This window comes from Cyphellophora europaea (genome assembly GCF_000365145.1).
Source record: "Cyphellophora europaea CBS 101466 unplaced genomic scaffold supercont1.11, whole genome shotgun sequence".
Lineage (NCBI taxonomy): Eukaryota > Fungi > Ascomycota > Eurotiomycetes > Chaetothyriales > Cyphellophoraceae > Cyphellophora > Cyphellophora europaea.
The window spans coordinates 941926-966485 of NW_008481799.1; the positions used below are offsets into that span (position 1 = coordinate 941926).

The 24560-nt window shown below is 55.5% G+C and overlaps 13 protein-coding genes across 13 annotated transcripts; 9 read left to right on the forward strand and 4 right to left on the reverse strand.

Moving 5' to 3' along the window:
- Positions 1–287: 287 nt before the first annotated feature.
- HMPREF1541_10032 (uncharacterized protein) lies at positions 288–893 on the forward strand (the record flags this gene model as incomplete). The annotated part of the gene is made up of 1 exon (XM_008714703.1): positions 288–893. The coding sequence occupies one exon, from the start codon at positions 288–290 to the stop codon at positions 891–893; it is 606 nt and encodes a 201-aa protein (XP_008712925.1).
- Positions 894–1371: 478 nt separating this feature from the next.
- HMPREF1541_10033 (uncharacterized protein) lies at positions 1372–3171 on the forward strand (the record flags this gene model as incomplete). The annotated part of the gene is made up of 5 exons (XM_008714704.1): positions 1372–1614; positions 1759–1865; positions 1949–2102; positions 2172–2933; positions 2986–3171. 5 exons carry the CDS (start codon positions 1372–1374, stop codon positions 3169–3171), a joined length of 1452 nt encoding a protein of 483 aa, XP_008712926.1.
- A 942-nt stretch (positions 3172–4113) lies between these two features.
- HMPREF1541_10034 (uncharacterized protein) lies at positions 4114–5997 on the forward strand (the record flags this gene model as incomplete). The annotated part of the gene is made up of 1 exon (XM_008714705.1): positions 4114–5997. One exon carries the CDS (start codon positions 4114–4116, stop codon positions 5995–5997), a length of 1884 nt encoding a protein of 627 aa, XP_008712927.1.
- A 250-nt stretch (positions 5998–6247) lies between these two features.
- HMPREF1541_10035 (uncharacterized protein) lies at positions 6248–6649 on the reverse strand (the record flags this gene model as incomplete). Its single annotated transcript, XM_008714706.1, has 1 exon — positions 6248–6649. The coding sequence occupies one exon, from the start codon at positions 6647–6649 to the stop codon at positions 6248–6250; it is 402 nt and encodes a 133-aa protein (XP_008712928.1).
- A 955-nt stretch (positions 6650–7604) lies between these two features.
- On the forward strand, positions 7605–7799 carry HMPREF1541_10036 (uncharacterized protein; the record flags this gene model as incomplete). The annotated part of the gene is made up of 1 exon (XM_008714707.1): positions 7605–7799. One exon carries the CDS (start codon positions 7605–7607, stop codon positions 7797–7799), a length of 195 nt encoding a protein of 64 aa, XP_008712929.1.
- Positions 7800–8504: 705 nt separating this feature from the next.
- HMPREF1541_10037 (uncharacterized protein) lies at positions 8505–9831 on the forward strand (the record flags this gene model as incomplete). Its single annotated transcript, XM_008714708.1, has 2 exons — positions 8505–8757; positions 8876–9831. 2 exons carry the CDS (start codon positions 8505–8507, stop codon positions 9829–9831), a joined length of 1209 nt encoding a protein of 402 aa, XP_008712930.1.
- A 1255-nt stretch (positions 9832–11086) lies between these two features.
- HMPREF1541_10038 (uncharacterized protein) lies at positions 11087–12502 on the forward strand (the record flags this gene model as incomplete). Its single annotated transcript, XM_008714709.1, has 1 exon — positions 11087–12502. The coding sequence occupies one exon, from the start codon at positions 11087–11089 to the stop codon at positions 12500–12502; it is 1416 nt and encodes a 471-aa protein (XP_008712931.1).
- A 1710-nt stretch (positions 12503–14212) lies between these two features.
- HMPREF1541_10039 (uncharacterized protein) lies at positions 14213–15136 on the reverse strand (the record flags this gene model as incomplete). Its single annotated transcript, XM_008714710.1, has 1 exon — positions 14213–15136. One exon carries the CDS (start codon positions 15134–15136, stop codon positions 14213–14215), a length of 924 nt encoding a protein of 307 aa, XP_008712932.1.
- Positions 15137–15911: 775 nt separating this feature from the next.
- HMPREF1541_10040 (uncharacterized protein) lies at positions 15912–16301 on the reverse strand (the record flags this gene model as incomplete). The annotated part of the gene is made up of 2 exons (XM_008714711.1): positions 15912–16058; positions 16110–16301. 2 exons carry the CDS (start codon positions 16299–16301, stop codon positions 15912–15914), a joined length of 339 nt encoding a protein of 112 aa, XP_008712933.1.
- A 464-nt stretch (positions 16302–16765) lies between these two features.
- Positions 16766–17083, forward strand: HMPREF1541_10041 (uncharacterized protein; the record flags this gene model as incomplete). Its single annotated transcript, XM_008714712.1, has 1 exon — positions 16766–17083. The coding sequence occupies one exon, from the start codon at positions 16766–16768 to the stop codon at positions 17081–17083; it is 318 nt and encodes a 105-aa protein (XP_008712934.1).
- Positions 17084–17173: 90 nt separating this feature from the next.
- Positions 17174–17968, reverse strand: HMPREF1541_10042 (uncharacterized protein; the record flags this gene model as incomplete). The annotated part of the gene is made up of 1 exon (XM_008714713.1): positions 17174–17968. The coding sequence occupies one exon, from the start codon at positions 17966–17968 to the stop codon at positions 17174–17176; it is 795 nt and encodes a 264-aa protein (XP_008712935.1).
- Positions 17969–19049: 1081 nt separating this feature from the next.
- HMPREF1541_10043 (uncharacterized protein) lies at positions 19050–20866 on the forward strand (the record flags this gene model as incomplete). The annotated part of the gene is made up of 2 exons (XM_008714714.1): positions 19050–19603; positions 19651–20866. 2 exons carry the CDS (start codon positions 19050–19052, stop codon positions 20864–20866), a joined length of 1770 nt encoding a protein of 589 aa, XP_008712936.1.
- Positions 20867–22358: 1492 nt separating this feature from the next.
- Positions 22359–24245, forward strand: HMPREF1541_10044 (uncharacterized protein; the record flags this gene model as incomplete). The annotated part of the gene is made up of 4 exons (XM_008714715.1): positions 22359–22566; positions 22640–22904; positions 22956–23711; positions 23798–24245. The coding sequence occupies 4 exons, from the start codon at positions 22359–22361 to the stop codon at positions 24243–24245; spliced, it is 1677 nt and encodes a 558-aa protein (XP_008712937.1).
- Between the last annotated feature and the right edge of the window lie 315 nt (positions 24246–24560).

Consider the following 24560-nt stretch of genomic DNA (forward strand, 5'->3'; position numbering starts at 1 on the left):
CTCCCGAACGAGGCGGCAGGAATGAGGTTTTCGCCCCCATCCTGAACGACCTCGCGAAACGGATCACAAGTAGATAGGGTGATACTGCAGGAACAACGGATCCCTGCCCTCCTTAGCTTACTCTCATATTACATAAGTACGGCTGAGCCGCATCAGTCTCGCGGCGGGTATTCTTCCCTCCTCTGAAAACGTGCCCTACATATAGCGATACGTGGCACACACACTCCTTCTGCCCGCAGACACTCACACAGGACTTCACCACCACCACTATCGACCCCAACACAGCCATGGCAGCACAACTACAACCTCTGCCGCGTCCCATCGCCATCTTCCCACAGTTCATTGCGCGCCAAAGCGAATCCATCAAGCTGCGCGAAAAGATCATGTCGCTCTCTGGCGACAGCTTCTACATCGAAACATACCCGTCCAAGCAACCCCTCCTCCAAGTCAAGGGCGACGCCTTCTCCCTCTCAGGCCGCAAAGCTGTCGCCGACATGCAGGGCAACCCGCTCTTCACCATCCGGAAGCAGCACTTCTCCATTCCCAGCACCTACTACGCCGAAGATCCTGCCGGCAACAAATTCTTCGAGGTACAGGGCAAATGGAGTCTTGGCTCCAGCAAAGCGGTGGGCGTCTTCAGCTACAGAGACCAGCAGACGGGGCAGCCCCGGGAGGGGAGGCTCTTCATGAAAGGCGACTTCTTTGATCGCAAGGCGGACATCAAGGATGAGGCGACCGGACAGGTGGTCGCGACCATCGATCGCAAATTCCTCAACGCGCGCGAGTTGCTGGGCGGCCAGCAGACGTATCTCGTGACGTGCGCGCCGGGGATTGACATGGCGCTCATCTGCGCCATGTGTATCTGCTTGGACGAGCGCAGGAACGAGAATTAGTTAGCAGCGCGTGGAGCTGGTGTTGCAGCGTCTATCTGTGTCATGGGTGCTGGACCCGTTCTTATTGTAAGGCTGCGAGTGGCATTGAGTGTTCACCGTCAGCCCAACTAGTAGTCGTTGAGATCGAATCCATTGCCTTGAGCGGAATGATATCATTACTACACAACCATCATACCCACCATCTACCACTCAGCCCACCCTCCTCGATTCACCTACCTCCTGAAAACCGTCTTCTACTTCACGCCCTGCAAGCCCAGCAATTACCTAACAACCCCATCGACGCTAATGCAAGCAACCTGAACTATACCATCGCAAGGCGCGCCAAGACTTCCATTACACCTGCATATTTCAACCACAGATCAGTTCCTCACACAGCACACACACACACACACACACAACACAGTATTACCGCCGGACTTTGAACTCCCGGGGCCATCTCATGGCAGCACATGCCAACAAACCCTCCTCCTCCTCCTTCATGGAGCTCCAGCCCCAGCGCACCCTCAGCGCAAGCGCCCTCGGCACCGCGACTAACATCCCCGCTCCGGAGGAACACACAAGTGAAAGCTCCAGATCCGCCTCGGCACACGCCGCCGTTGATGACTCCACGGCGGTCACCAACGTCGCTTTACTGGAGGACGTGCCCCCAAACGGCGGCTACGGCTGGGTGTGCACGGCGTGCGTACTGCTGATGAACGCGAATACTTGGGGGGTCAATGCTGTGAGTTTTCCTTTGAGGCTCTTTTTGCTCTATTCCACGCCGGGAAACAGAATATAGTTGAGGGGAAAAGGAAGGAAGACATGGAAGTATTTTGAGAGTTAAACATAGGGTATATTTGTTTGACTTATGAGTCCATTGCAACAGGCATGGGCCATCTTCCTCGCATACTATCTCTCGCACTCGACGTTTCCGGGCGCCACGCAGCTACAGTATGCGCTTATCGGAGGGTTGTCGATTTCGCAGGCTTTGATGTGAGTCGTCCCTTGCGCGAACAATTTCGGCCTAGCGAATCTTTCCCTGGCTCACACGCTGATGCACTCCCCCCCAACAAAAGGATATCTCCGGTGACGGCAGCCTCGAATCGGATGTTCGGTACCAAGACGACCCTGCTCATCGGATCGCTGCTCGTGTCGGCGGGCTGGCTGACGGCCTCGTTCGCGACCCAGGTGTGGCACCTCTTCATGACCGTGGGCGTGTGCTTTGGCTGGGTGAGTTCCATTCATCAATCTCGTTGTTCATTCGGGCCTTTGCTAATGCGTGAGTGCTTTCTCCTGAAGGGTATGGGAATGGTCTACATCACCGCCTCGGCCACCTTACCGCAATGGTTCTCGACCAAGCGCTCTCTGGCGGTTGGCATCGCTGCCGCGGGCGCTGGTCTCGGTGGCCTGGTGTATAATCTGCTCGCTGGCTGGCTGGTGCAGAGCGTGGGCATCAGCTGGACTTACCGGGTGCTGGCGTGTATCACGATTGTCATTAACGGCATCTGCTCGCTGCTGCTCAAGGACCGCAACAAGATGGTCAAGCCTGTGCAGGGCTCATTCAACTATCGCGAGTTTGGGCATGTCGAGGTCCTATTGATCGTCGGGTGGGGCTTCCTGACCGACATCGGCTACGTCGTCCTGCTGTTCTCGCTGCCACATTACGCTGAATCGCTGGGACTGTCGCAGACACAGGGCTCGATTGTGGGTGCGATGCTGAACCTCGGCATGGCGATAGGCAGACCCTTGATTGGTTACTATAGCGACGCGTTTGGGCGGGTGAACATCGCAGGAGTCATGACAGCCCTCTGCGGCATCTTGTGCTTGGCGATTTGGGTACCGGCAAAGTCATTCGCCGTGCTGCTGGTATTTGCGATCCCTGCAGGAGCGGTTGCGGGAGTGTTCTGGGGGACCTGCACAGCTGTAACGGCAGAAGTGGTTGGCTTAAAGAGGCTGCCAACAGTATTTGGCATCATCTGTGTTGCATTGGTGACACCGACCACATTTGCCGAGCCGATAGGACTTGAGATCGTGTCTGCTTCGGGTTATCTGACATCCCAAGTAGGTGCAGTGCATCACGCTCCGTGCCATAGGAGAAGCTGACTCTCTGCAGGTATTCGTTGGCTGTCTTTATCTCACCGCGGCCGCATTTGTTCTGCTACTCCGGACCTGGAAGATCTCCGAGATCAAGGCCAAGGCAGCGGCAGCATTAACGGACGAAGAGCCGACGACGCGTGTGATGATGGAAGCTTTCAAGTGGCTGACACCACGGAGCGTCTTTGTGCTGCAGCGCGTGTGACAAGGCTACAGACTGCACGGCAATGAATTCGGGGGGAAAGGTTGGCGTCGTGGGTTTTTGAATGGCCACCAATACATCTTTAAGAACCGAAGTTGGAGAATTGGAGCGACCATGTCCAGCCTGCACACGAAAAAGCGAAAAGCGGATCAAGACCGAGGAGTTCAAGCTAGCGTCTTCTAGCCCGCGTCGCCAAGAGCTGAAGATCCTTGGTAGGCGTTCACAGGAGAAGTCGGCTGCTCACCTTGGACCACTGCTGGATGTAGAAGAAGATTGCGGAGAGGGGGGAGCAATAGCTGGTACAGATGTACGACACCTTGCGCGTCTTTGTCGCGGATGCTTCCCTCATCGGCAGCACAGTGATGGGCGACGGCGAGGTCGAGCGTGGGTGGCATGCCAAGGAAGCCTATCTCAACGACGAAAAAGTGGCATCATTTCCGCCCCGTTTGCCTTCAGCCATTGGCTCTTCCGTCAACCCAGTTTCCCAGATCGCGAAATTTGGAGAATTCGGCTCGCATGTCCGACAGGGGGCTGGCTCATGATCGAGCGATGAATCTGCTCTCACCCGGTATCCATATCGCCCTCGTATGCGAAGACTGTGACTTTAGGATATAACATTTCCGCCCATCAACCGGAAAACCCACAAAACCAAACACGCGGCTTGAAACTCGCCCGAAACTCGAGTGTCGCGTGGAGCATCCGATCTGCAGCCCGCCACCCTGGCACATTGGCCGAGCTCAACTTGGTGGACACGGCTGGCACGTGGGGACAATTTAGCACTGCCACCTTCGAGCCCCTAACCGCCTGCCGTTAGTCTGCGCCGCCCCTCCCCTAAATCGTTGCAAAGGTTGAACAAAATACAGCGAACCTCACTCCTCGCCTCTACCTTAAAGTGACGCCGGTTTACTGCTGAGTCACGGCGCACGCTGGGGAAAGGAAGATAACATGCCTTTGTTATCCAAGGCGCGTACAGCACTTCTCTATCGCGTCGCTACCATCCTCGCCGTCTCCCTCGTCGCTCTGCTGGTCGTGCTCTGGGGCGTTGTCAATATTCTTGCGCCAGTCCTGATATGGCTCGTGCCCGAGTGGGAGCCCGCGCTGTACGACTGGGGCGTCGAGGGCTTCTATAGGACGACCGAGTACGCTTCTTTGAACCTCACCTCGCCCCTTTTCAGCATCCCGACTTGGAGCGACCGATGCGACGATGGCCGCTACATTCTCATCACGCCCAAAGGCAACTACGTTCCCAACGGCGGCCCCACCATCGTCGACCCTCGCGGCAACCTCGTCTGGATGTCCGACCAGTATCGCAACGCCATGAACCTCAACATGCAGACCTACAAGGGCGACAAGTTCCTGACCTTCTGGACCGGCGACAAAGCCGCCACCTCGGGCCAGGGCGTGTACCACATGCTCGACGAGACCTACACGCTCCGACACACCGTCAAGCCGCATGGTGACAACATGCATGCCGATCTGCATGAGTTCCAGATCACGCACGACGACACCGGCCTCCTCACCATCTACAACTACACCGCGGCGCCCCCGGGTTTTCAAGGGGAGACCTCGACCGGTTACATCACCGAGTCCGCCTTCCAAGAAGTTGACATCGCCACCGGCAACATGGTCTTCGAATGGCGCGCCTCCGACCACTACAGCCTCGCCGACACCTTCTACTGGGCGCCCATCGACGGCTGGCTGTCCAGCCGGCCCTACGACTGGTTCCACATCAACAGCATCCAAAAGGACCGCAAGGGCAACTACCTGATCTCGTCGCGCCACCTGCACATGGTCGCGTGCCTCGAGGCCGGCACCGGCAAGGTGCTCTGGACGCTCGGCGGGCGGCGCAACGACTTCCAAGACCTAAGCGACGGACAGGCCACCAACTTCCAGTGGCAGCACGACGCGCGCTGGGTCGACGAGGAACAAGGCATCCTCTCGCTGTACGACAACGGCGACGCGGGGCCCGTGCAGAGCCGCAGCCCCCGCAGCCGCGGCATCGTCGTGCAGCTCGACCTCGACAAGAAAACCGTCACGCTGCTGCACGAGTACGTGTCGCTGCGCGAGACACGCGCCGCCAGTCAGGGCTCCGTGCAGGTCCTGCCGCCGGCCTGGCCGGGCGGCGACGTCTTCGTCGGCTGGGGCCACAGCGCCAGTTTCAGCGAGTTCAGCGCCGACGGCAACCTGCTGTGCGAGTGGCACTTTTCGCCCAGCGCGTTCGACTACGTCGATCTGGTGGCCAGCTATCGCGCCCTCAAGGTCGAGGGCTGGGTCGGCAGGCCGGTCACGAAGCCCCAGGCCGTGATCCGCGGGGGGAAATTGTACGTCAGTTGGAACGGCGCGACGGAGGTCAGGACTTGGAGCCTGCAGGCCACGAGGATGTATGATGTGCAGAGTGGCAGGGAGGAGGGCGAGTATGAGGAGATCGATGTTCTGGTGCGTCAGGGGGGCGAGGGCGCGGTCGGAGGGCGCTTCGAGAGCGAGTTCATCCTGCCGGATGGCTGGGCGGACATGTACGTCAACCTGCGGGTGGCCGCGCTTGACAAGGACGGCGAGCTCCTCGACTTCTCCGCCACGGCGCACGAGGTCCAGGAGGGAAGGAGCCTGTGGGAGTCGGTGGGCTTGCTGGTCTTGCTGGTCGGTTTCTTTGTGGGCGCCTGGATCTTCTACGTCAAGGTGGTGCGGAAGCAGCAGCTGGCGTGGCCGGGGCTGCCGGCTGCGGGTTGGGAAGGGTGGGAGCGCGTGAGCGGTGGGTTGGGCCTGGCGGGTTGGGGGGAGAAGTGGACGTTCAATCCGTGGAGTGTTTATCGGTACAGGAAGTTGGGGTAGTGTGAGTAGGGGAGATTTAATAGCATGATAATATGGCGTCTTCAAAAATGTTTCCAGCTTAGGTTGTCCTGAGTAGACTGCCATTGTGATTCTTGCTAAGACGCGTTCCTTCGGATCAAAGCCATGTCGCGAAGCTTACTTGATACCTTCGAAATGGACATTCTCAAGGATTTCTGAGCGAATGAAGGACACTCCATTTACTGCCCGAGGCATTGAAATAGACGTCATGTCTGAACGATCATCATCATCATCATTGCGAAGTGGCAACAGTCTTCTCCCCCTCTTCAGACAAAGTCTGGTCAAACTCATCGACAGACACGAGCTTGTCGATCGGCCCCCGCTGCACCGACTGGGCCAGACAGTCAACGTATCCGTCGCTAATGAAGCATATTGTCGTGACCCGCGGAACATGGAACTCGTCTGTGTCTCCGTCAGGTGGCGTTTGTGAGACTATCACTCTCAGGACACGCAGCACGCGGTCGGTATGCGACGGATTTCCTCGGTCTTCCAAGAGTTGCAGTCCCTCGAGGATGCACTGAATGTAAGACGGGACCAATGACCAAATGTCTTCGAGCACTCGAATGGCATCTTCTGGGTCGCAATCTTGGTTCGTCAGTACTTGAAATCGCTCCAGTGCAAGGCTGCGATTCATTTTGATTCGGTCAGGCGATTTGAGATGATTTGCACAACCAAGGATGATACTAAAGTTCAGTAGCATCTCCTGACACGTCTTTTCCCTTCGAGATTGACCGGCATTTGACGATAGAGAGCAGAAGTATGCCAAACACGGAATTTTATCTTCGGTGGATAGCGCCGCAAGGCAAGTAGCAGTCAGCGTGTTCAAGGACGGCTTAGGTACGGCGGAAGGGCCCTGGATCCAGATCGTGTCGGAGCCTGTGGCCGTCGTTCACTGTGAGATTCTCCGCCCGACAAGGCTGTTGACGCGGATCCTGGCGGCGACGTTGATCAACTGCACCGTGCGTTGCATGTTGAGTGCGTGTAGTGCCACGAGTGGTTCCAGGCATCGCAGTATATTGCCACGTATGTCAGGCCAGCTTTTCTGGGCATCTGTCTGTGGCCGCACACCCGACGAGGGTATCTCATCCCTGTCAGATTCAATGAGTGGAGGTGAAGACGAGATGACAGGAGCTTTGAGAACTTCCTCGCTCTCAAGTTGCACAATGTAGAAGCGGACAATCTCTCCGAGATTGTTCCTTCAGAGGAGAGCATAGCTAACCTTTTCCTCGAACAGGCAGAGCTGAAGACAATCCGTGCTTTATCGACGCGTCAGAGCAGCCGATTTGATTTATGGTCAGCAGATTTCATCGAGGGCAAGGGAAGTGGACAAATAATGCTTTTTCATGAGTAAGTCAGCTGTATCTGCACGAAGCAGTCAATTTTACCAACTGATCCGAACAGCCCGCCAGGTGTGGGTAAGACGTACACTGTTGAGGCCATCGCTGAAGCTCTGCACCGGCCACTACTGTCATTGACTGTCGCGGACGTCGGAACTATCGAGACTAAAGCTGAGGCTGAATTGCTGCGCTGGTTCGGTCTCGCCGAGGCCTGGAATGCAGTGCTTTTGGTGGACGAAGCAGACATCTTCCATGAAAGAAGACAGAACCGCGATCTGGCTCGCAACGGCTTGGTCTCAGGCGCAGCTGAACGGCCGAGATATACGCAATGCACTCCAAACTGCCATTACACTTGCTGCAGCCGAGTGCGAGGAAGACCCAGACTTTGACCCGACCAAGATGGCTATCATCGTCGAGCAGAAGTTGCAGTCACCAAGTGATGGATAACTTTTTTTATTGTTTGGATAGCTTGGTCTGAGGTACCAGGCTATATACCATATCAGGTCTGGCAAGAGAACCGGCCTAGCGTCGGGCTTCGTCACTTGACAGTGCAAGTGTGGACTGTTGAAAGGGACGTCTGTACTTAGCTGAAAACATCGTTTGAGTCGGTCGAATGTGGACATGAATCCATCACACGCGACACATCGGAACTCGTTGGGACGGGAGGGAGGTACGAGGGAAGCGATTTGATTGGCTCTACTACCGAATAATACACTGGTCCGTACGACGAAATCTCGGGGTGCGAAGACGACAAAGCAGACCCCTGCAGCGTCAGCGCCGACCCAGGAGGCCTGAAGAGTTGCTTTTCTGACTGACAAAAACGATGCACGAGGTCTGTCTTGACTCAGAGGTGGTCACTAACCTGTCATCTTCTTGCGGACTAGATTAAAAGGTCATCGTTGTGCCACCAGCTAAACCTCACGCAGCCACGGCCCATAGCACGCATGCCTAGAACCAGGAGATTCACCCGCAAAGGTATACTCTATAAACCACCGGTCACCCGTGTACCATAAAAGACTAATGACCCTATAAGTCCGTTCCGGCTGCAAAACATGTAAAACGCGACGGGTGAAGTGTGACGAAGCAAAGCCGATATGCCTGCGATGCCGGAATGGCGAGTACATATGTGATGGGTACGATGTCGTGCGCCCAATGATGGTCATGGTCGACCTCTCACCGGGACTGGATCCAGCCGAGCGGCGAAGTCTGGGCTTCTACAGAGAACGCACCACGGCGAGGCTCCGAAGCTTCAAAGAGCTCTCTTTCTGGGATGGTGTCGTACTGCAGTGCAGTCAGGCGGAGGAGTCGGTGCGGCGCATGGTGATAGCCATCGCCGCCCTGCATGAGGATGTGAGCACGGGTGAGAGGTTGGTGGTCCACAGGCCCTGTGTACTTGCTCTTGAAGGTGAGTGGACACCGAGTCTCTCTGAGCCGATCTAGCGCACTGCCGCGTCTATGGTGCGTCTCGGGTCGGCAGACATTGGTGGGTCATGTTCATGATCTAACACCATCATTCGTGGCAGAATACTCCAAGGCCATCTCCAGGGTCATACACTACGGCAATTCCATGGACACTGGCACCGTGCTGCTGACCATGGTCTTGTTCATGTTCTTTGAAAGCATTCTGGGCCACCCGCTTTCCGCCACCAATCATCTGTCGGCTGCGGTCCAGGTATACTCCAATCTAGACCTGGGCAAACACAGTCCACTCATTGGCGATACCATCAGACCTATCTTGCATCGACTGCGTTCGACGGCGGTCGCTCTGGACACGCCCCAATTCCCTGGCCTGTATGTCGTCTCTCCCAAGACATCTATCGACCGGATACACTGTCTCAACGACGTAGATCGTGAAATCGGTATTCTCATCGGGCGCATCTCCGATCTATCACGATCACTTTCGATTCTGCATGCAGCTGCGAAACAGCCGTTCGTCGAAGAGCTGGAGCACCATCTCAAACTGTGGAAAGCGGCTTACGAACAGTACTTGGCTTGTGAAACACGGGAGTGTGATTGCGACGTTGGGCATGCTCGACTCGCTGCTCTCTATCTCAACACCCAATCGACCATCGCCACCATCCGAATACACAGCGAGCCTTTTTGCGAGGGTATCACATTGGACCAACACCACCTGTCTGGCCTCCGACATCTGGTTGCCACATGCCACAGGATCATCCAGGATCTGGACCAGCGCGGTCCTTCGATTCTTGAGTCGTTTGTCGAATGTCTCGGGTTTGAGCTCGATCTGGGGCCCATTCTTAGTTTTGTGCTGATGCATTGCGAGGTTTATTCCATCAGAAGATCTGCCCTTGACGTGCTTCGGATCTGGTGCGAAACGTATAGCTGTCGGGCAGATGCAATCCTCCCGGACCTCGATGTGCTGGATGACGTGATGCTGATGATGCACGCGTGTGGCCACAACGAAGCTCCGACACTGCATATTCCGGCTGCAGGTATTCCGGACATTGGTGCCGTATAAGCAGGGTCGTTTGGCCATCGAGCCTGGCTTGTTGGTACGACCAATGTGGGTGATGCAGAAGGAGAAGAGGCCAACCCAGGGGTAGCCCAGGTACCGCAAAGCAGGCGACTTTCTGAGACCAGCCCTTTGAACAAGTTCCCGGAGGACATCTTCAACCATTATGGCGGGTGCACTGATGCAGACGAACCAAGGGGCGCCATTGCTCGTTGAACATACCGGGGGCTTGGTTGGCTCTCAGGTGAATCAAGCGTGATAGTGGAAATGTGACGTATTGTTTGAGGTATCTGGCTAGCAAGCTCTTCTCGCGCAGTCTCAGCAACCTTAACGAGAGAATCATCCGGAGAAGTAAGCACGTTCTTCGAAAGCTGATGCCAGCACAGCCTGCGACTCTGATATGAACTAAATGAGAGAACTACTGTTAGAGAGCCAGAAAGATACTTGACCTAATACTATACCAACGTGAAATATTGCTATTCCGAGCACAATAAATGAGGCGTACGAAGAGGTCCACCCTTAATACAAGGATGTAGTGTTGAACGAGGCGCCAGCGCTGACTGGACCACGCTGTACACTCCACCGACGGGTGGCTTGCCTGTGCCTGACAACCCCATGTCTAGAAAAGTTCACGCGGATGTGGTATGGGTACATGGCAGTGGCGTCATACCTGGGCCACATTTGGAAGTTTCTCGTGTGGCTACATAAATCAACAGTTCAACCACGGAGACGTGATCTTCATGTCGACTGGTGCAGCAGTGCTAACGTTCAGCTGTGTACAGGTAAGCAAAAGCCAGGGTAGTGTGATGTCAGATCTGCTGTGTGTATGGAAGAGCAACAGCGAGTATAAAAGCAGCATGGGAGCATCCTTGACTTGTTGCATAAGCTTCATTCGCAGCCTAGTATCTGTAAGCAAAACGTGCTGGTCTGCTCACAAGCGTTGTGGATCCGTCCGTGGATGCCCCTGGCTAGGCATATCCCTCCAAGGCACCGGCTTTCCGCCATTCACAGCCTTAAAACGAAGGGATCTCGTTGGGAACATAATCGACGCAGGAGCAGTGACGTTCAAGGGGGGCTGCAGAGTAAAGCATGGAGAGAACAGACCGATTCTGCGTGCTACGCGCCTAAGCGGAAATCCGGGGGGCTCAGCCTCGCACGAGACAAGGCAGCCGACGTCATTGGATCGAGGGGCAATGAATGCAATTCTTATCAAACACATACCTCCCTTCAACGCCGTTTCATACCCATCGAACCCATCACAATGGCCACAGAAACAATAAACACCATCTCTCCCTCGACCAACAAACCTATCTTGACTCGCCATGGCCTGTCCCCATCCGACGTCCTCGCCCTCGGGACCAGGGCGCAATCTGCCTTCAAATCCTTCCAGAAAACTCACCCCACACTCGCATCCCGACAAGAAATCGTCAAGAAAGCACTCAGTGTGATCGAAGCGCGAACAGACGAACTCGCCGCTGAGCTCACCGACCAGATGGGACGTCCTATAGCCTACACAGGCAAGGAAATCTCTACCGCTCTCCTCCGCGCCAACTACATGCTACGCATATCCGACGAAGCACTAGCCCCGACGCCAGGCGACGCCGAAACGGGTTTCAAGCGATATATCGAGCGCCTGCCCATAGGTGTCGTGCTGGTCATTTTCGCCTGGAACTACCCGTATCTAATCCTTGTCAACTCACTCATCCCCTGCATTTTGGCCGGCAACGCTGTCATCCTCAAGCCCTCCCCTCAGACCCCCACCATCGCCGAGCACATGAAAGCCATCTTCGAAGAATGCGGCCTACCCAAGGATCTGATCCAGTACCTCCACTGCGGCTCGCCTTCTGAGCTCTCCCCGCTCATCCTCTCACCGACCGTCAACCACGTCACCTTCACCGGCAGCGTCGCCGGCGGCCTCGCCGTGCAAAAGATCGCCGCGGACCGCATCGACCTCACCGTCGGCCTCGAGCTAGGCGGCAAGGACCCCAGCTACGTGCGCGCGGACGCCGACCCGGCCTGGGCGGCCGACGAGATCATCGACGGCGCCGTCTTCAACTCGGGCCAGTCGTGCTGCGCCATCGAGCGCGTCTACGTGCACGCGCACGTCTACGACGCCTTCGTCGCGGAAGCCCAGAAGATCCTCGCCGGCTACAAGGTCGGGGACCCGCGTCGGCGCGACACGAACGTGGGGCCCGTGGTGAGCGCGCGCGCCAAGGACGCCATCCTCACGCAGATCGCGCAGGCCAAGGCGGCGGGCGCGCGCGACGAGACGCCCGCCAACGAGTCGTTCACCAATCTCCCCGCCACCGGGGGCAACTACGTGGCTCCCGCGCTGCTGACGGACGTGACGCACGACATGGCAATCATGACCGAAGAGACATTCGGGCCCGTGGTGCCCGTCATGAAGGTGTCGGGCGACGAGGAGGCCATCGCGCTCATGAACGACAGCCAGTTTGGGCTCACGGCGACGATCTGGACCAAGGACGTGCCGCGCGGCGAGGAGCTGGCGCGCGAGGTGCAGGCCGGCACCGTGTTTGTGAACCGCGCGGACTATCCCAGCCCGGACTTGGCGTGGACGGGGTGGAAGGACAGCGGGAAGGGGGTCACGATGGGGCGCTGGGGGTTTGAGCAGTTTGTCAAGATGCGGTCCGTGCACGTCAAGGATTATCCGAAGTGAGTGAGTGAGAGAGGCAGAGAGAGAAGCAGTGCGGATAAAGGGTGCCAAGAAAAAGAAAATGGCGGGCAGATCTTTCCTGGTATGCCACTAGAAGGAAGCGAGATGATGGCTGGGTCGATTACAGAAGATATTCTGCGGCGAAAACGTGGACGTGGCCAGCATGCGAGACATGGCTCGAGCGGTCTGATCACGAGGGGAATGTACCTAGACGTGTGTTGCCGGGCTTCCGTCACCCCGGCGTATCTCCAGACAACTTCTAGACAACGACGATCACGAATGCCTTACCAACGGCGACATGTCGAAAATCCATGTTACATTCAAGCAGCCTCCGACCCAAGACGTTGGAAAGTCTTTGCTGATCTTCTCGCTCTCCCGCCCCTTGTGTCCCTTTTTGACGTGAACCCCTGCGGTCGGAATGCGGGTCGAAGCAGATCAAAAGCCCCCAGTTGCCGCAGCAAGGAGGAGCACAAGGGGAACGCGGTCCGTTGTCCACAGTCGCCGATCTTTGTCCACTGGCAGCACACAAAGCGGGTCTCTTGTACTCTTCGATGCGCACGGCCGGGTTTCGAAAGTTTGGGCGTCGTCTGTGCAACCTGCCGCCGACAAAATCCCTTCGCCCACGGCCGCGTCTCAACAAAGCGCGTTCCAGGGATGTGGAAACACAATATTTCCGATTCTCGTATCTGCACGTTGGTCGCTGTGGTATTGTGAATGCATGCGAGCAGCCCTGCCTATCTGAAGTCCGGTTCAGCGTCGATGAATTTCGAGGCATTTGCCGGGGGACCACGCCCCCTCCCAAGACACACGACATTCCAGGCGCTTTCTTTTCCCACTTTATTTTTCCGGCCACAACCTTTGTGGCGGCCCGCATGCAGACAATGGGCTGGGTGGACCGTTTAATCTCACGGGCGCGTGTTGCGGTTGCCTGAGAAGAAGGGCGAGTCCTGACGTTGATGATCTGCATTTCGAGTGAATGATAGAAAGAGACGGACCCTGCCACGCCTTTTCCAACCTCGTCTACTCCTGCCGTGTCATGGAATGACTCTTCGCTGCTGCAGTTGCTCCGTTTCCTGCCACTGGGCAGCAGCTATTTGAATCTTCGATTCTTCTCGTCTTTGTGTGAGCTGGATTTCATTCAGTCACGCCTACCTGCTGAGGCTTCCCTACTGTTCAGAACATCACCTCTCTCGCCTCTCATAACGATTCACTGAAGCTCTCAACTGTCAACGAGTGACGTTGACATTTCTCCAAAGCTCCCATCATCGTTATTATGGATAGGATCAGGGCCGGACGCAGCTGGCTGCGCCGAAGATTCTCAAAGACGGAGCACAGCCCGCAGAGGGGCAGAGGACTTGTCATTGGCGAACCAACCAATTTTCGTCGAGAAGGGCTCATACTGGGGAAAGACTCTGACGGGTAATGGCCATTTCTCCTCGGGAATCCAATGGTAGACTGACTGAATGGCGTTTAGGAATGATATTCTTGTTTTGTCGAGCCACCCGGGAAACCTCCCACCAAACCTCAGAGATTTCAGTGTTTGATCTTTGTCAACATGAACCCTTAGGAATGGCTAAGCGTTGCCCAGTGGCAAAGAGTTTTCCTGGCCAACCCCATGTACCACCACCATTCAAAGAAATAGCCAGCCCAGCGTTGTGGATAGCCTGAACCCCCGTGGTGAAAAGCAGTCTGCTGGATATACTTTTAATTAGATCAAAGAAACGTCGGAACTTCTGCCAAGCGATCTTCTCTTGACGGCTCCTTCTTTGCTTTCTTCCGTTTGGACAGGAACGAGGTCGCCAGAGACCTGTTAGATGTAGCACGCGTGTCTTTCGTTGGCTGTCGGGAGAAGTCGTCTTCGCGAGCCGCGACGAAACGAGACGTATCTGTAGAAGACCGTATGTTCGCGTCTCCGAATGGTCCAATATCTGCTTGGCCCTCGGAGGCCACAGACTCGTCTTGACCTCTGATACGCTTCTTGATCCGTTGTCCTTGATTATCACCTGGTGGGTCACCATTCTCTGGGCGGCCAAAGCCCCGAGCAGCACGAGTAGAGCTAGGCAGGCGATCGAGTCCTTTCAAAGACCTCTTCTCCTGGCTTCCACTGGCTATGAGTCCGGCGATGCTGGTCCCCCGCCACGGATCGTCCAGCTGCTCTTCTGCCACGGTAGCTGTTGGACCAGCGCCAACACGTTCCAAGGCTTTCTGCTGCTTCGTCTGCAAGATGTCTCTCTGCAGACGTCTCTTGGCATCCTTTGACATTGGCGATGTTGCTGTAGGGAGTGTTTTAGTCGGTGCATCTTTTGCCTTCTTCACTAGTCTCTTATACTCGAGATGATGCAGATGTGCTGTGAAAGATTGTGCGACTGTCTGCAATTCGTCCTCAACTATCATCCAAATGTCGTCGCCATCGAATCCGTCTTGCATTGGTTCGACGGTTGGAGGCCCCGGCGGAGGAGATGTCGAGCGGGACCGAGAGCGCTTGCGCCCCGGAGTGATCGTGGTTTGGCGCCTGCTGTGGGCTGAGCTTGCTTCCGGCTGTGACCTGCCAGTATGATGCGAATCTGGGGTCTTCGCGCAACCAGTGACAGGTTCGAGCTTCTCGTCATTCCGAGCCCATGGTAGTTTACGCGCCATTGTAGTGCTCCTTCGCGCGGAGGCAAGACGTTGGGGTTAGGGTGGAAAGTGCTTATAGAGGTCTAGGAATAAGATGTAGTGTATGCTCATTGCTGCCTGATGAGTTACGCAAGCTTCTATGAGTGTCATAGGTGAGTCGCTAGTGAGGTGCGGTTGGTGATCAGCAGGTGCCGTGGCAGGCAACTACGAGGCAGGTGTCCAGAAGAGCGGTCGCTAAGAGCGCCTACAGCCGCAAAAAAGGCTTAGTCAGAAAATGGATGTACCTGGCTGCCTGCATTGTACCCTCTCACTTGTTTGCTATTACTATCCGGCTAGCCCGCTCTACAGCGTAGATTCACGATGCGGGAACAGGCATTTGCGATATCCAGACAATGGCAGATTCGAAGACGTGGGCTTCTGGGATTGTGTCAGGGGACTACAATGACTTGGGTAACGATCAAGAGCAACTAGAATCTAGCACTCGTTGCGCCATCTGCTGTGTAGCAACACATCAAAAGCATTGTATTAGAAGCACATGAAAAGGTAGTTTGCCTTGCACCGCACCGCTGCTGCTCTGAATGAGCTGATGAACTGTCATCGCTCGCCAACGACGCTAACCGCAATGTCGTGGTCATTGATAGAGGTAGAATGACCGTCCCAGTCGCCGTCTTCGTGAATGTACTGTCACGGAAATGCTCGAACCTGTAAATCCCCAGGCGCCATGCAATGCACGCTGATTTACAGCTGACTGCCCGAATGCCATACACCATCAACGCCGTCTCACCTTGTGAACAAATCACTGCTCGCCCGGTTTCTTAGAATTGCACGATACAATCTTGACCTTATCAGCCGTGAATTCGTTGCCACCTTCAGACTTGAACTTGACGTCTTTGACAAGGAATGTCCAGACATCGTCGCAGAAGCGGTAGGTCTCGAGGTGGCCCTAACAACGAGTCAGTACGGACAATTCGAGGCTGACATGCTCAGCGCATACTTTGAAGTTGAGTCTACTCTTGACGTTGGCTGCCAGATTCTCAGCGATCGCCCTATCGAAATTCGAAAGGATCTTCATGGCGAGCTGGGGCTCAATGCGCCCTTGGTTGATAAGTTCGTCGATCGCATCGATGAGAGCTTCGCCGACGCTAACGAGATACTCTGTCAATTCGTGCTTGCGGAAGACGCGCATGTGCCAGAAGCGCGACTGCGTGAGACCTACCTGCTTCCTCTGTAGAGTTCATAGTATTGCTGCTGTTGGGTAGCGGCCGCCATGTTGCCGGAGGCAAGTCGCCCTGGAAGGCTTTACGATTACAGTGCCCTACAAGAACACCGCAGGGAGCGCCGTGAAGATGTGACCGGCGTGGGAATAGGAGGACACAATGTCGATGGTAGAATGAGGAATATATGACTTCAAAGAACGGCCTGGGAGTCATTGCGGGACACGAAGTGGCGCAGGCGAACGTCCGGAGATATGCTGCCGCAATCACCGGAACAGGTAGTGGAACCTACCAACAGTGTCAAGAATCCTTGCGGCGGGACAGAAAGCCGACCACGTATGACTTAATGAGCCTGTGACGCTGGCTTCACTTGAGCTGTTGAAATGCCTACCTCGCGACTCCCACACCTGGTGGTTGTTTGAGACAAACTGCTAGCATGCTTAGACTACCACTACGGGCTCCGCGCTCTATTCCGAAAGTTATTCGCGTGCGCCACCGGTCATCTGAGAGCAAGTCGACAACGGGCAAAGGGTCAGGCGAAGGCGCTAGTGAGAAGAAGGCCGAGCAGGAGGCATTGAACAGCAATGACAAACAGAAACCGGTGGGCAAAACCTCTTCCCAGCTGGACGAAGATATGCGACGGGCGATGGAAGGTTTAGCAGGCGACGGTGGAGAGGCGGGCTTGGAACTTGAAAATGGCAAGCCTGTCGCTATGAAGCGGGGCGTACGTGACAACATGTTCAGGTACATCTGACGCTGCGGAAGGGAATATCAAAACGAAGCCGCTTGCTTTTCGAACGCCGGGGTATCTATCGGTCCTAATACACCACCTCCACACGCTAGCTCAGTTGTATTCAGAGTACAGCTTCTCGATGTCGGCGACCAGGTCCCCCACCTCGCTTCCGCCATCGCAATCATACCACTCCCCACCGTCTCGAATGCAACGAATCTTGTCATCAAGCCTGACAGTGCAGCTCTTCCGGACACCTAGATGCTGGCTTCGTTCGACGCTGGCCCTGAGGAGGTCGATACCCTCGCCTTCGTCGCTGATGCAAGCGTTCAGTTGGTCGAAGTCAATCCCGTACTCCATCGCGCACTCTTCCACCAAATCGCGCTCAGGGATATCCTGGTAGTCGGACGTCATGCAGTTTGCAAATCCTAGGTTCTGCTTGGGATCGGGATAGACCTTGATAGCACATAGTTGTATAATATTTCCCAAGCACTCCCCCGGACCATGCATGCAGGATACCTCGTCAGATTTGGGATCCACGGTGCCGATATACGAGAGCGTGAAGTTGACTTTGCTGCTCACATTGGCCATGGTAGGGAGGACCAGCATTTGCAAACAGTCTCTCGCGTCGGGGCACTTCGACATTATATGAGCCTCGAGCGGAACGAGTTCGACGTTGTCTTGAGCCAGCCATGAACTCGATGGAGATCCGAGATCTTTGTCCGGGCAGTAGTGGTGCCTATGGACAAAGACGGCGCGGAACCATATCCATAGTGCAGCCAGGAACAAGATGGCAGGGATCGGACGGTGGAGGAGACGTCGTCGCAGAGAAGGATTGCGCGGAGGGCTCTGCGTTTCGACATGCGGTCCGTCTGAATAGAGATGGACCTTCTCATCGGTTGAAGACATCCCGGCGGGAATATTTCGTAAGATAATTGATAATTTTCAGACGGATGAAGTACACTAGGCGAGTAGAGAGGCATGACGATGGCCTGCAGTGACAGGAGCGCGATGGCGCTTGGCACGCAGTCACGCCGTCGTCAGGCAACCCCCACGGAGCAGATCCACAGGCTTCAAGTGCCTTCCCGGGCCGGCGCTTTCTCTCACTGGAGCACCATCCCCTGACGTCCAGGCAGTCAACACACATGCGCTGGGTTGAGCTTAGACTCTGCTGTAGTATGCTTGCTCCTGTAGATCCCTCTGGTTATTGAAACGATTCAGAGCAGGAAAGAGTGCACAGCTGCAGGCCACTTGCGTGTAGAACCCGGCTGTTGGCTCCTGCTTGAGCCCTACGCGTTTCAGACAGGGTTTTGCCGGCACGCGGGGAGTCCCTAGGCTGCATACTGCACTCCGTGTTACAAGGCCTTCCGACTTCTTCTCTCCACCACTGGATTTGAGCGGGCTCGCTCTCTGTGCGTAGTAATATTGGTCTGTCAATTACTGGCACGCCCTGATAGCGACCTGACCATGTTGAGCGCTTCCGCTTTCGAAACCACTAACGGTCACTGTTGCCCAGAAACTATCGCCTAGACCCTGGGCTGGATCTGTCACTAGGCGAGCAGAAAGACTCTTGTGGGGGCCGGCCTGGCCATGTGGCAGGCGTGCGGGTCTGCTGAGAACCCCAGCCGGAGCCTGAGCCAAAACCAACAACCTTTGGCGGGTCACTGGTCAGCGATAACCGGAGGGCGGGTTTTAGGCAGTGATGGGCTGGCTGCTCACGTATCTGCCTTTTCACACCACTGGACCAGCACACGTTACATCCGGCCGCCTTTTTGTGCCAACGTAGTATCCATCGCTGCAGCTCGACCCTCCAAACATTCATCTTGTGGCCCTGCCCCAACAAGCTGAGATCCTAGATCAAGGATCCCGTGGTTCGTGGCCAGGTCGCTACATTGTGCAAGCAACGTCTTACGTCTCTTCCTCACCTGTCTCACCGCGGCCCTGGTAGTCCACCGACGATCTGGGGCACGTGAGGCCTAGTCCGGGAGTCATGTCCGAGAAGGCTTCAGTCCCCTCTGTCAGCAATGGCACTCCTCCGCCAGACGACTATGAACAGGAGCTCGATGCTTTCGTGCAGCCACTGCGTATTGACGATACCACGGTGCACACCCTAGCATACGAGTTCTCCAAGGTCTACAAGGAATTAGCCCTGACCTCCGACGAGCAATTCTTGCCAACCCCTGTGACCAAGCTCCCAACGGGCAATGAGACCGGTCAATTTCTGGCAATCGATGTTGGTGGTACCAACTTGCGTGTTGCCTTCATTGAATTGCTAGGTGACGCCGATGATCGGGGAGCCACCGCCAATGGTGAGGAGCGGTCACGTGAGACCATCCGCAATGCCCAGCGACCCCGGGTAAGACGTACACTCGAAAAGGCCTGGCCTATCGGAGAGCATTTGAAAATCGATAAAACTGAAGACCTCTTTGCCTGGATTGGTGATTGCATAGCGGAGGTGGTTGGCGACCGTCTGAGTGCCGATGCGGCTCGAGTGGAAGCTCCGGTGGAGCTCGACATGGGTATCACCTTCAGCTTCCCAATGATGTACGTGCCTCAAGCTCATTGATTTTGGACTCACTAACGCTTCTCAGGCAGGACAATCTGGCTACTGCCACTCTCCTGCCCATGGGCAAAGGCTTTACCCTCGACTCAGATCTCGATCTTGGCTCGACACTGTTACAAGGCTATGCTCGACACACACGCCGGCAATCCCCTACCACTTCAGAGCCCCGATCAAAGCGCCGGAGACTCGGTCCCTTGCCACGTCTGAAGATTGCCGCTATTACTAACGACACGATCGCTACACTGGCTTCGTTGGCCTACAGCGTCAAGTCCCTGCCAAACTCTCGAGTGGCTGCCGGTATTATTGTCGGGACTGGATGCAACGCAACAATTCCCATGAAGTTCGAGGACCTGAGTGCCGAGAAAGTCGCCCATGTCAAGAAAGGTGCGCCTGAGGCAACCCAAACTGTTGTCAATACCGAAATGACCATCTCCGGTGCTTGTGGTCCCCTCAAGCCCATTACAACCGAGTGGGACCGTCAATTAGATGCAGCATGTGCTCGCCCCGGATTTCAGCCCCTCGAATATATGACAGGAGGTCGATATATTGGTGAGCTCGTCAGAATAGTCTTTCATGACTATATGACCAGAGCCCACAAACCGCCGCTTGACTCGGCGCAACTGCCGGCGACAATTGTTCATAGCTACAGCTTCACGACGACCTTTGTGAGTGCTGTCGTCGCTCGCGCAAGAACAGATGCCGAACTGGCAGGCGAGCTCAAGCGGCGAATACCACCCCCTGAGTCATCCAACTGGGCCTGGTCACCTCATTCTGCTGGAGCGTTGCGGAAGATTGCGCACCTTGTCCAGGTCAGATCAGCTGGTCTCATTGCTGCCAGTACTGTCGGACTATTGAATGCAACCGGTGAGATTGCTCTGCTGGAGCCCAAGCCCAAAACATCCGAGGACGTAGTCATGGAAAGTGATAGCAAGCCGCCATCTCCCACTTCAAAGGGCAAGGGTCTCCCAAAACTTGACCGTAATATGCGCGATGGTCTATCGCCGGCTCCTGGAGTGAGCGCGTGGAAAGCTGGTCCGGAAGAGATTGTCATCGCTTACACCGGCGGCATCATTCAGCACTACCCCAACTTCAAAGAACAGTGCCAGCGATTCATCGACCGGCTTGTTATGCGGGCTGGACCGCAAGATGGCGGTAAAAGTGTCTTCCTGCGGGAAGCGCGAGACGGCGGCATCATAGGCGCAGGTGTTCTGGCGGGAATGCAGGCAACAAAGGAGTTGGGCTGAGAGGACGGACACACGAAGTATGAGACCTACACCGTTGTGCGTCGAACAGCAATTAGTCCGAGGGGCACAACAGCTCAGAACCATCTGCAACACCCCTGATCCAATGGGAACAACTTCGGGCTCACGTCACGACCAGGTACACCGAGAAGAGATCAGAAGCCCCGCCTCTACGGGAAGTGGGCGCTTTCGTCGGGGACGGAAATGCGGAGGTGATTTTTATTGGGATATTGAAGTAATGATGATGTCCGCCGGTGTGTTCTGCGACCGATGGGGCACCGGAGTGGCATGTAGGTCACGCGGTCGCACAAGCATAATTGAAGAGAGACTTGCAGGACACGAGGTGCTGACCGCATAGGCTCGCAGCGCCATCATTGAGAAGTGTATGGTCAGGGCAGAATTGTGAAGCCGACTGTGCCGTTGCAAGCCCAATGCAACCTACGATGTCTGTACTGCGCGCATTTGCGTCATGCATGGCTTTGCGCACAAAGCCAGTCACTCTGATCTGGAGCCAGCCTGGCCAGGAGTCGTTTACCAGCGGTGATTACAATAATATTCCACGGCCTCGGGGAGCAGTCCCAAAATGGCGATAATGCTGGGCAATTGTCAGCAAGAACAGATTCGTGCGTAGAAGGTATTAGCAGGTACGATAGATTGGTCTCGCGTGGACTTTTGTGCAGGTCCCGACCACGACCTCTCATGGTTTAAGCCATGTCAGAAGAGCCGAAGCGAGGCAGGTTGAGCCAACGGGCGACCGTGGTCAAACGGCTTGAGGGGTCGAACCTCGACCTCGCTAGCGTCTACTGACACCAATAATGGAACCCTTTCAGGGTATAGGTCCGCTTGCGCGTTCTGTCACAAAAGCTCCTCCTGCAGATCGAAGATGAATACCGAGTCGTCGCACCAGTGTGATGCTGACCGGCCTCTGCCGACGACACAGAGGTGCAGAGCTGTTCGCAACGAGGCCTTTTGTTGATGACTGGAAACCTGAGTGTGACTGAAGCCCCTGCTGTAAACCCCCAGTTTCGCACACGTAATGAATGGCCCCTGATATAAACATAGTCGGGGCGAGGTCTCGTGCACGGACGAACCGCGTCCAAGAATCGGGCATTCAAGCTTTGCACAAGCGGCACACGCCAGGGAGCGTGTCTGAGATCCTGGGGGATAGCCCCTCGGCGACCAGCCCCGACCACGCGGGCCGTCAAATGCGACTCGGTTTGGTCTCCCCCCCCGCTGAAAAAGGTGACAGCTCCATCTTGCGCACGCCACCACTGCACCTGGGACTTCGGCACCGTCTCCCTCCTCCTTCCTTCTGCGTGTCGAGAAAAATTCCAACGGTCGGTATAGCTGGAAGTATGACTCGCGCGCGACGTCGACGCTGACGACGGCGCACACGACCAGCCGAGCCGCACTGAAGACGAGCCTTTTACGAGTAACGGGCGTAACGAGCGCATCCCCCGAAAAGCGAGTCCGGCCGGGACTGTGCGCAGACACAATGAGCCCACTTCCAGACCTCCACAATGCCTTTCACACCCTCGCACCACGCGATAGCAAGATTGAGAAGCCCACAGATCCAGATGGCTTGGTGCTCGAGGCATGGGCGCAGGGCTACATGGTTGGATCTCTCATAATAATGAGCTGCATCACTTTGGCCAATATGCGTCGAGGCGTGCTGCTCCACAAACTCATCTTGCTCGAGGCAAGTCCAACATTCCCCAGACGATATTCGCACAGCAATGCTGACTATCTTCTAGCTGGTGATGGGTTACTGGCAAGGCTTCTTCATTCTGTTCAATCCGCCCATCTATGCCTGGTGGCTCTCCGTCGCTGCCATTCCGCTCAATGCTTCCTGGTGTCTGCACAATGTCATTGCTTGGATGAAACTGCGACCCTTTCTCTCCAAGACATGGAGCCGCATCTTCATCGGCACCGTTATCCTCAGCTTCCCCTACTGGATCGTTGAGATTTATGCAAATTTTGCCTTCTTCCACAATGTCAACAAGGTCTTCCTCAAGACCAGACCGTGGGAGGCTCTCTGTCGGTAAGTATTAGCCGATGTCACATTCGAACTCAGTTGCTAATGGCCTGAAAGTGACCCTTGGTGGGTGATAGCTGCTTTCATCTTGATGTACAACATCAAAAGCAAATACGATCTCTCGATTACCCAGATTGTCCGCATTTCGCCACGCTTCGCCGTTATGCTAGGCGCTATGCTTCTTAGCATTATATTCATTATTCTGGATATCCTGTCAGTCACATCAGTTCTGTCAAATGCGCTTCCCGTGGGAATCAATCCATTCTGGAAGCTGTCGTTCGTATTCAAGTGTCTGACCGACTCGGTGGTCTTGGACGACTTCAAGACCGCTCTGGATCGTCTACGAGCTTTCAAGATCAGCAGACTCGGGAGTTTTGCTGCCGATCCAGATGACGCACGCTCCAAGAGCCATCGAGAACACGTCAACAATGCCAATAACTGGGGGGAGCCCCCTAAGGGCGGCAACGCTATCCCAATCACCGACCTACCACAAATGCCGTCCCCGGATGGAGACTACATTCACTCGCAGTGGAAAACTCCACAGCACCCAGGTGCGAAACCGACCAGCAACGAGAAATATGTCGCCCGGAGTGGATCTCGAGACAGAGATTTCGAGGAGAATGCCGTCGATCCGCTGAACCAGATCGAGGAATCGCCCCGAAGAGGCGCCAGCGAGGCGCATATCCTTCATGATCGGGATAGCTGGGGCGCGCAAAGGTCGACCGGCGGTTCTTCAGACCTCGAGGACTACGCCGAAGCAGTGCGCCAAATGACGCAGGACTCGAAACCACGGCATAACGTCGGCGTTGCACGGTAATCATGGTGGCTCTGTACAGCGCGCTGACTGTGTGCTGTGCATGACACGTCTTCGACAGGCAGATAGCCTGACCCAAGGCCAGGAGTGGGATCGTTGGCCCAGAGAGAAACCCCCACGCCGACTTTAAGCAGTCCTTCATCGACGGGGCCGAGACCAATGGCATGGACTCGAACGAACTGTCCTACGGATATGTTCGCCATTTCGCCGGTGCAATTGGCTATATCTGTCACCTGAACGACTTCGTGCAGCTGAGATGGACGTGTCAGCACTACTATATGGTGCTTGACAACCTCTTTCTGGAGATCGATGGTAACGATGGTGGAAACGATCCATCAGTCCAATACCTGAAGGTCCCGCTTCACAGTCAAGAAGGAGAAGTCGATGAGGACAACAACTACGCTGGGAACCACGAAGCTGGTCTCAAGCAGAAGCCTACACTTGGGTCTACGGAACCATGGAACGAGAATGACGAAGTAGATCGTCCGTTCGGGTATGACGACGCTTATGGAGAAGAGAATTTTTTCGAATAGTTGACGACTTATACGTCCAGATGTACTATTAGATACCCCCGATGATATTATGGTAAATGATAAGATTCAAAAGTAATGTTGTGTCGAACCCATTCACCTCCCAGATGACAGCCAGGCCCTGATTGGCTGACCTTCACCCCTGCACTCGTCGGAGGTTTTGGTGGCTTGGCAATCGCGACTCCACCCGAAAGTTACCAGTCAGTGAGAGCGCGCATCGCGTCCCCCCGAGGCCTCGAGGAAAGTTGGCCGTCACCTGCGTTCATCCCATCAACAACCCACTTTCTCCTTCTACAGAACCCCATTCCACTGCATTGC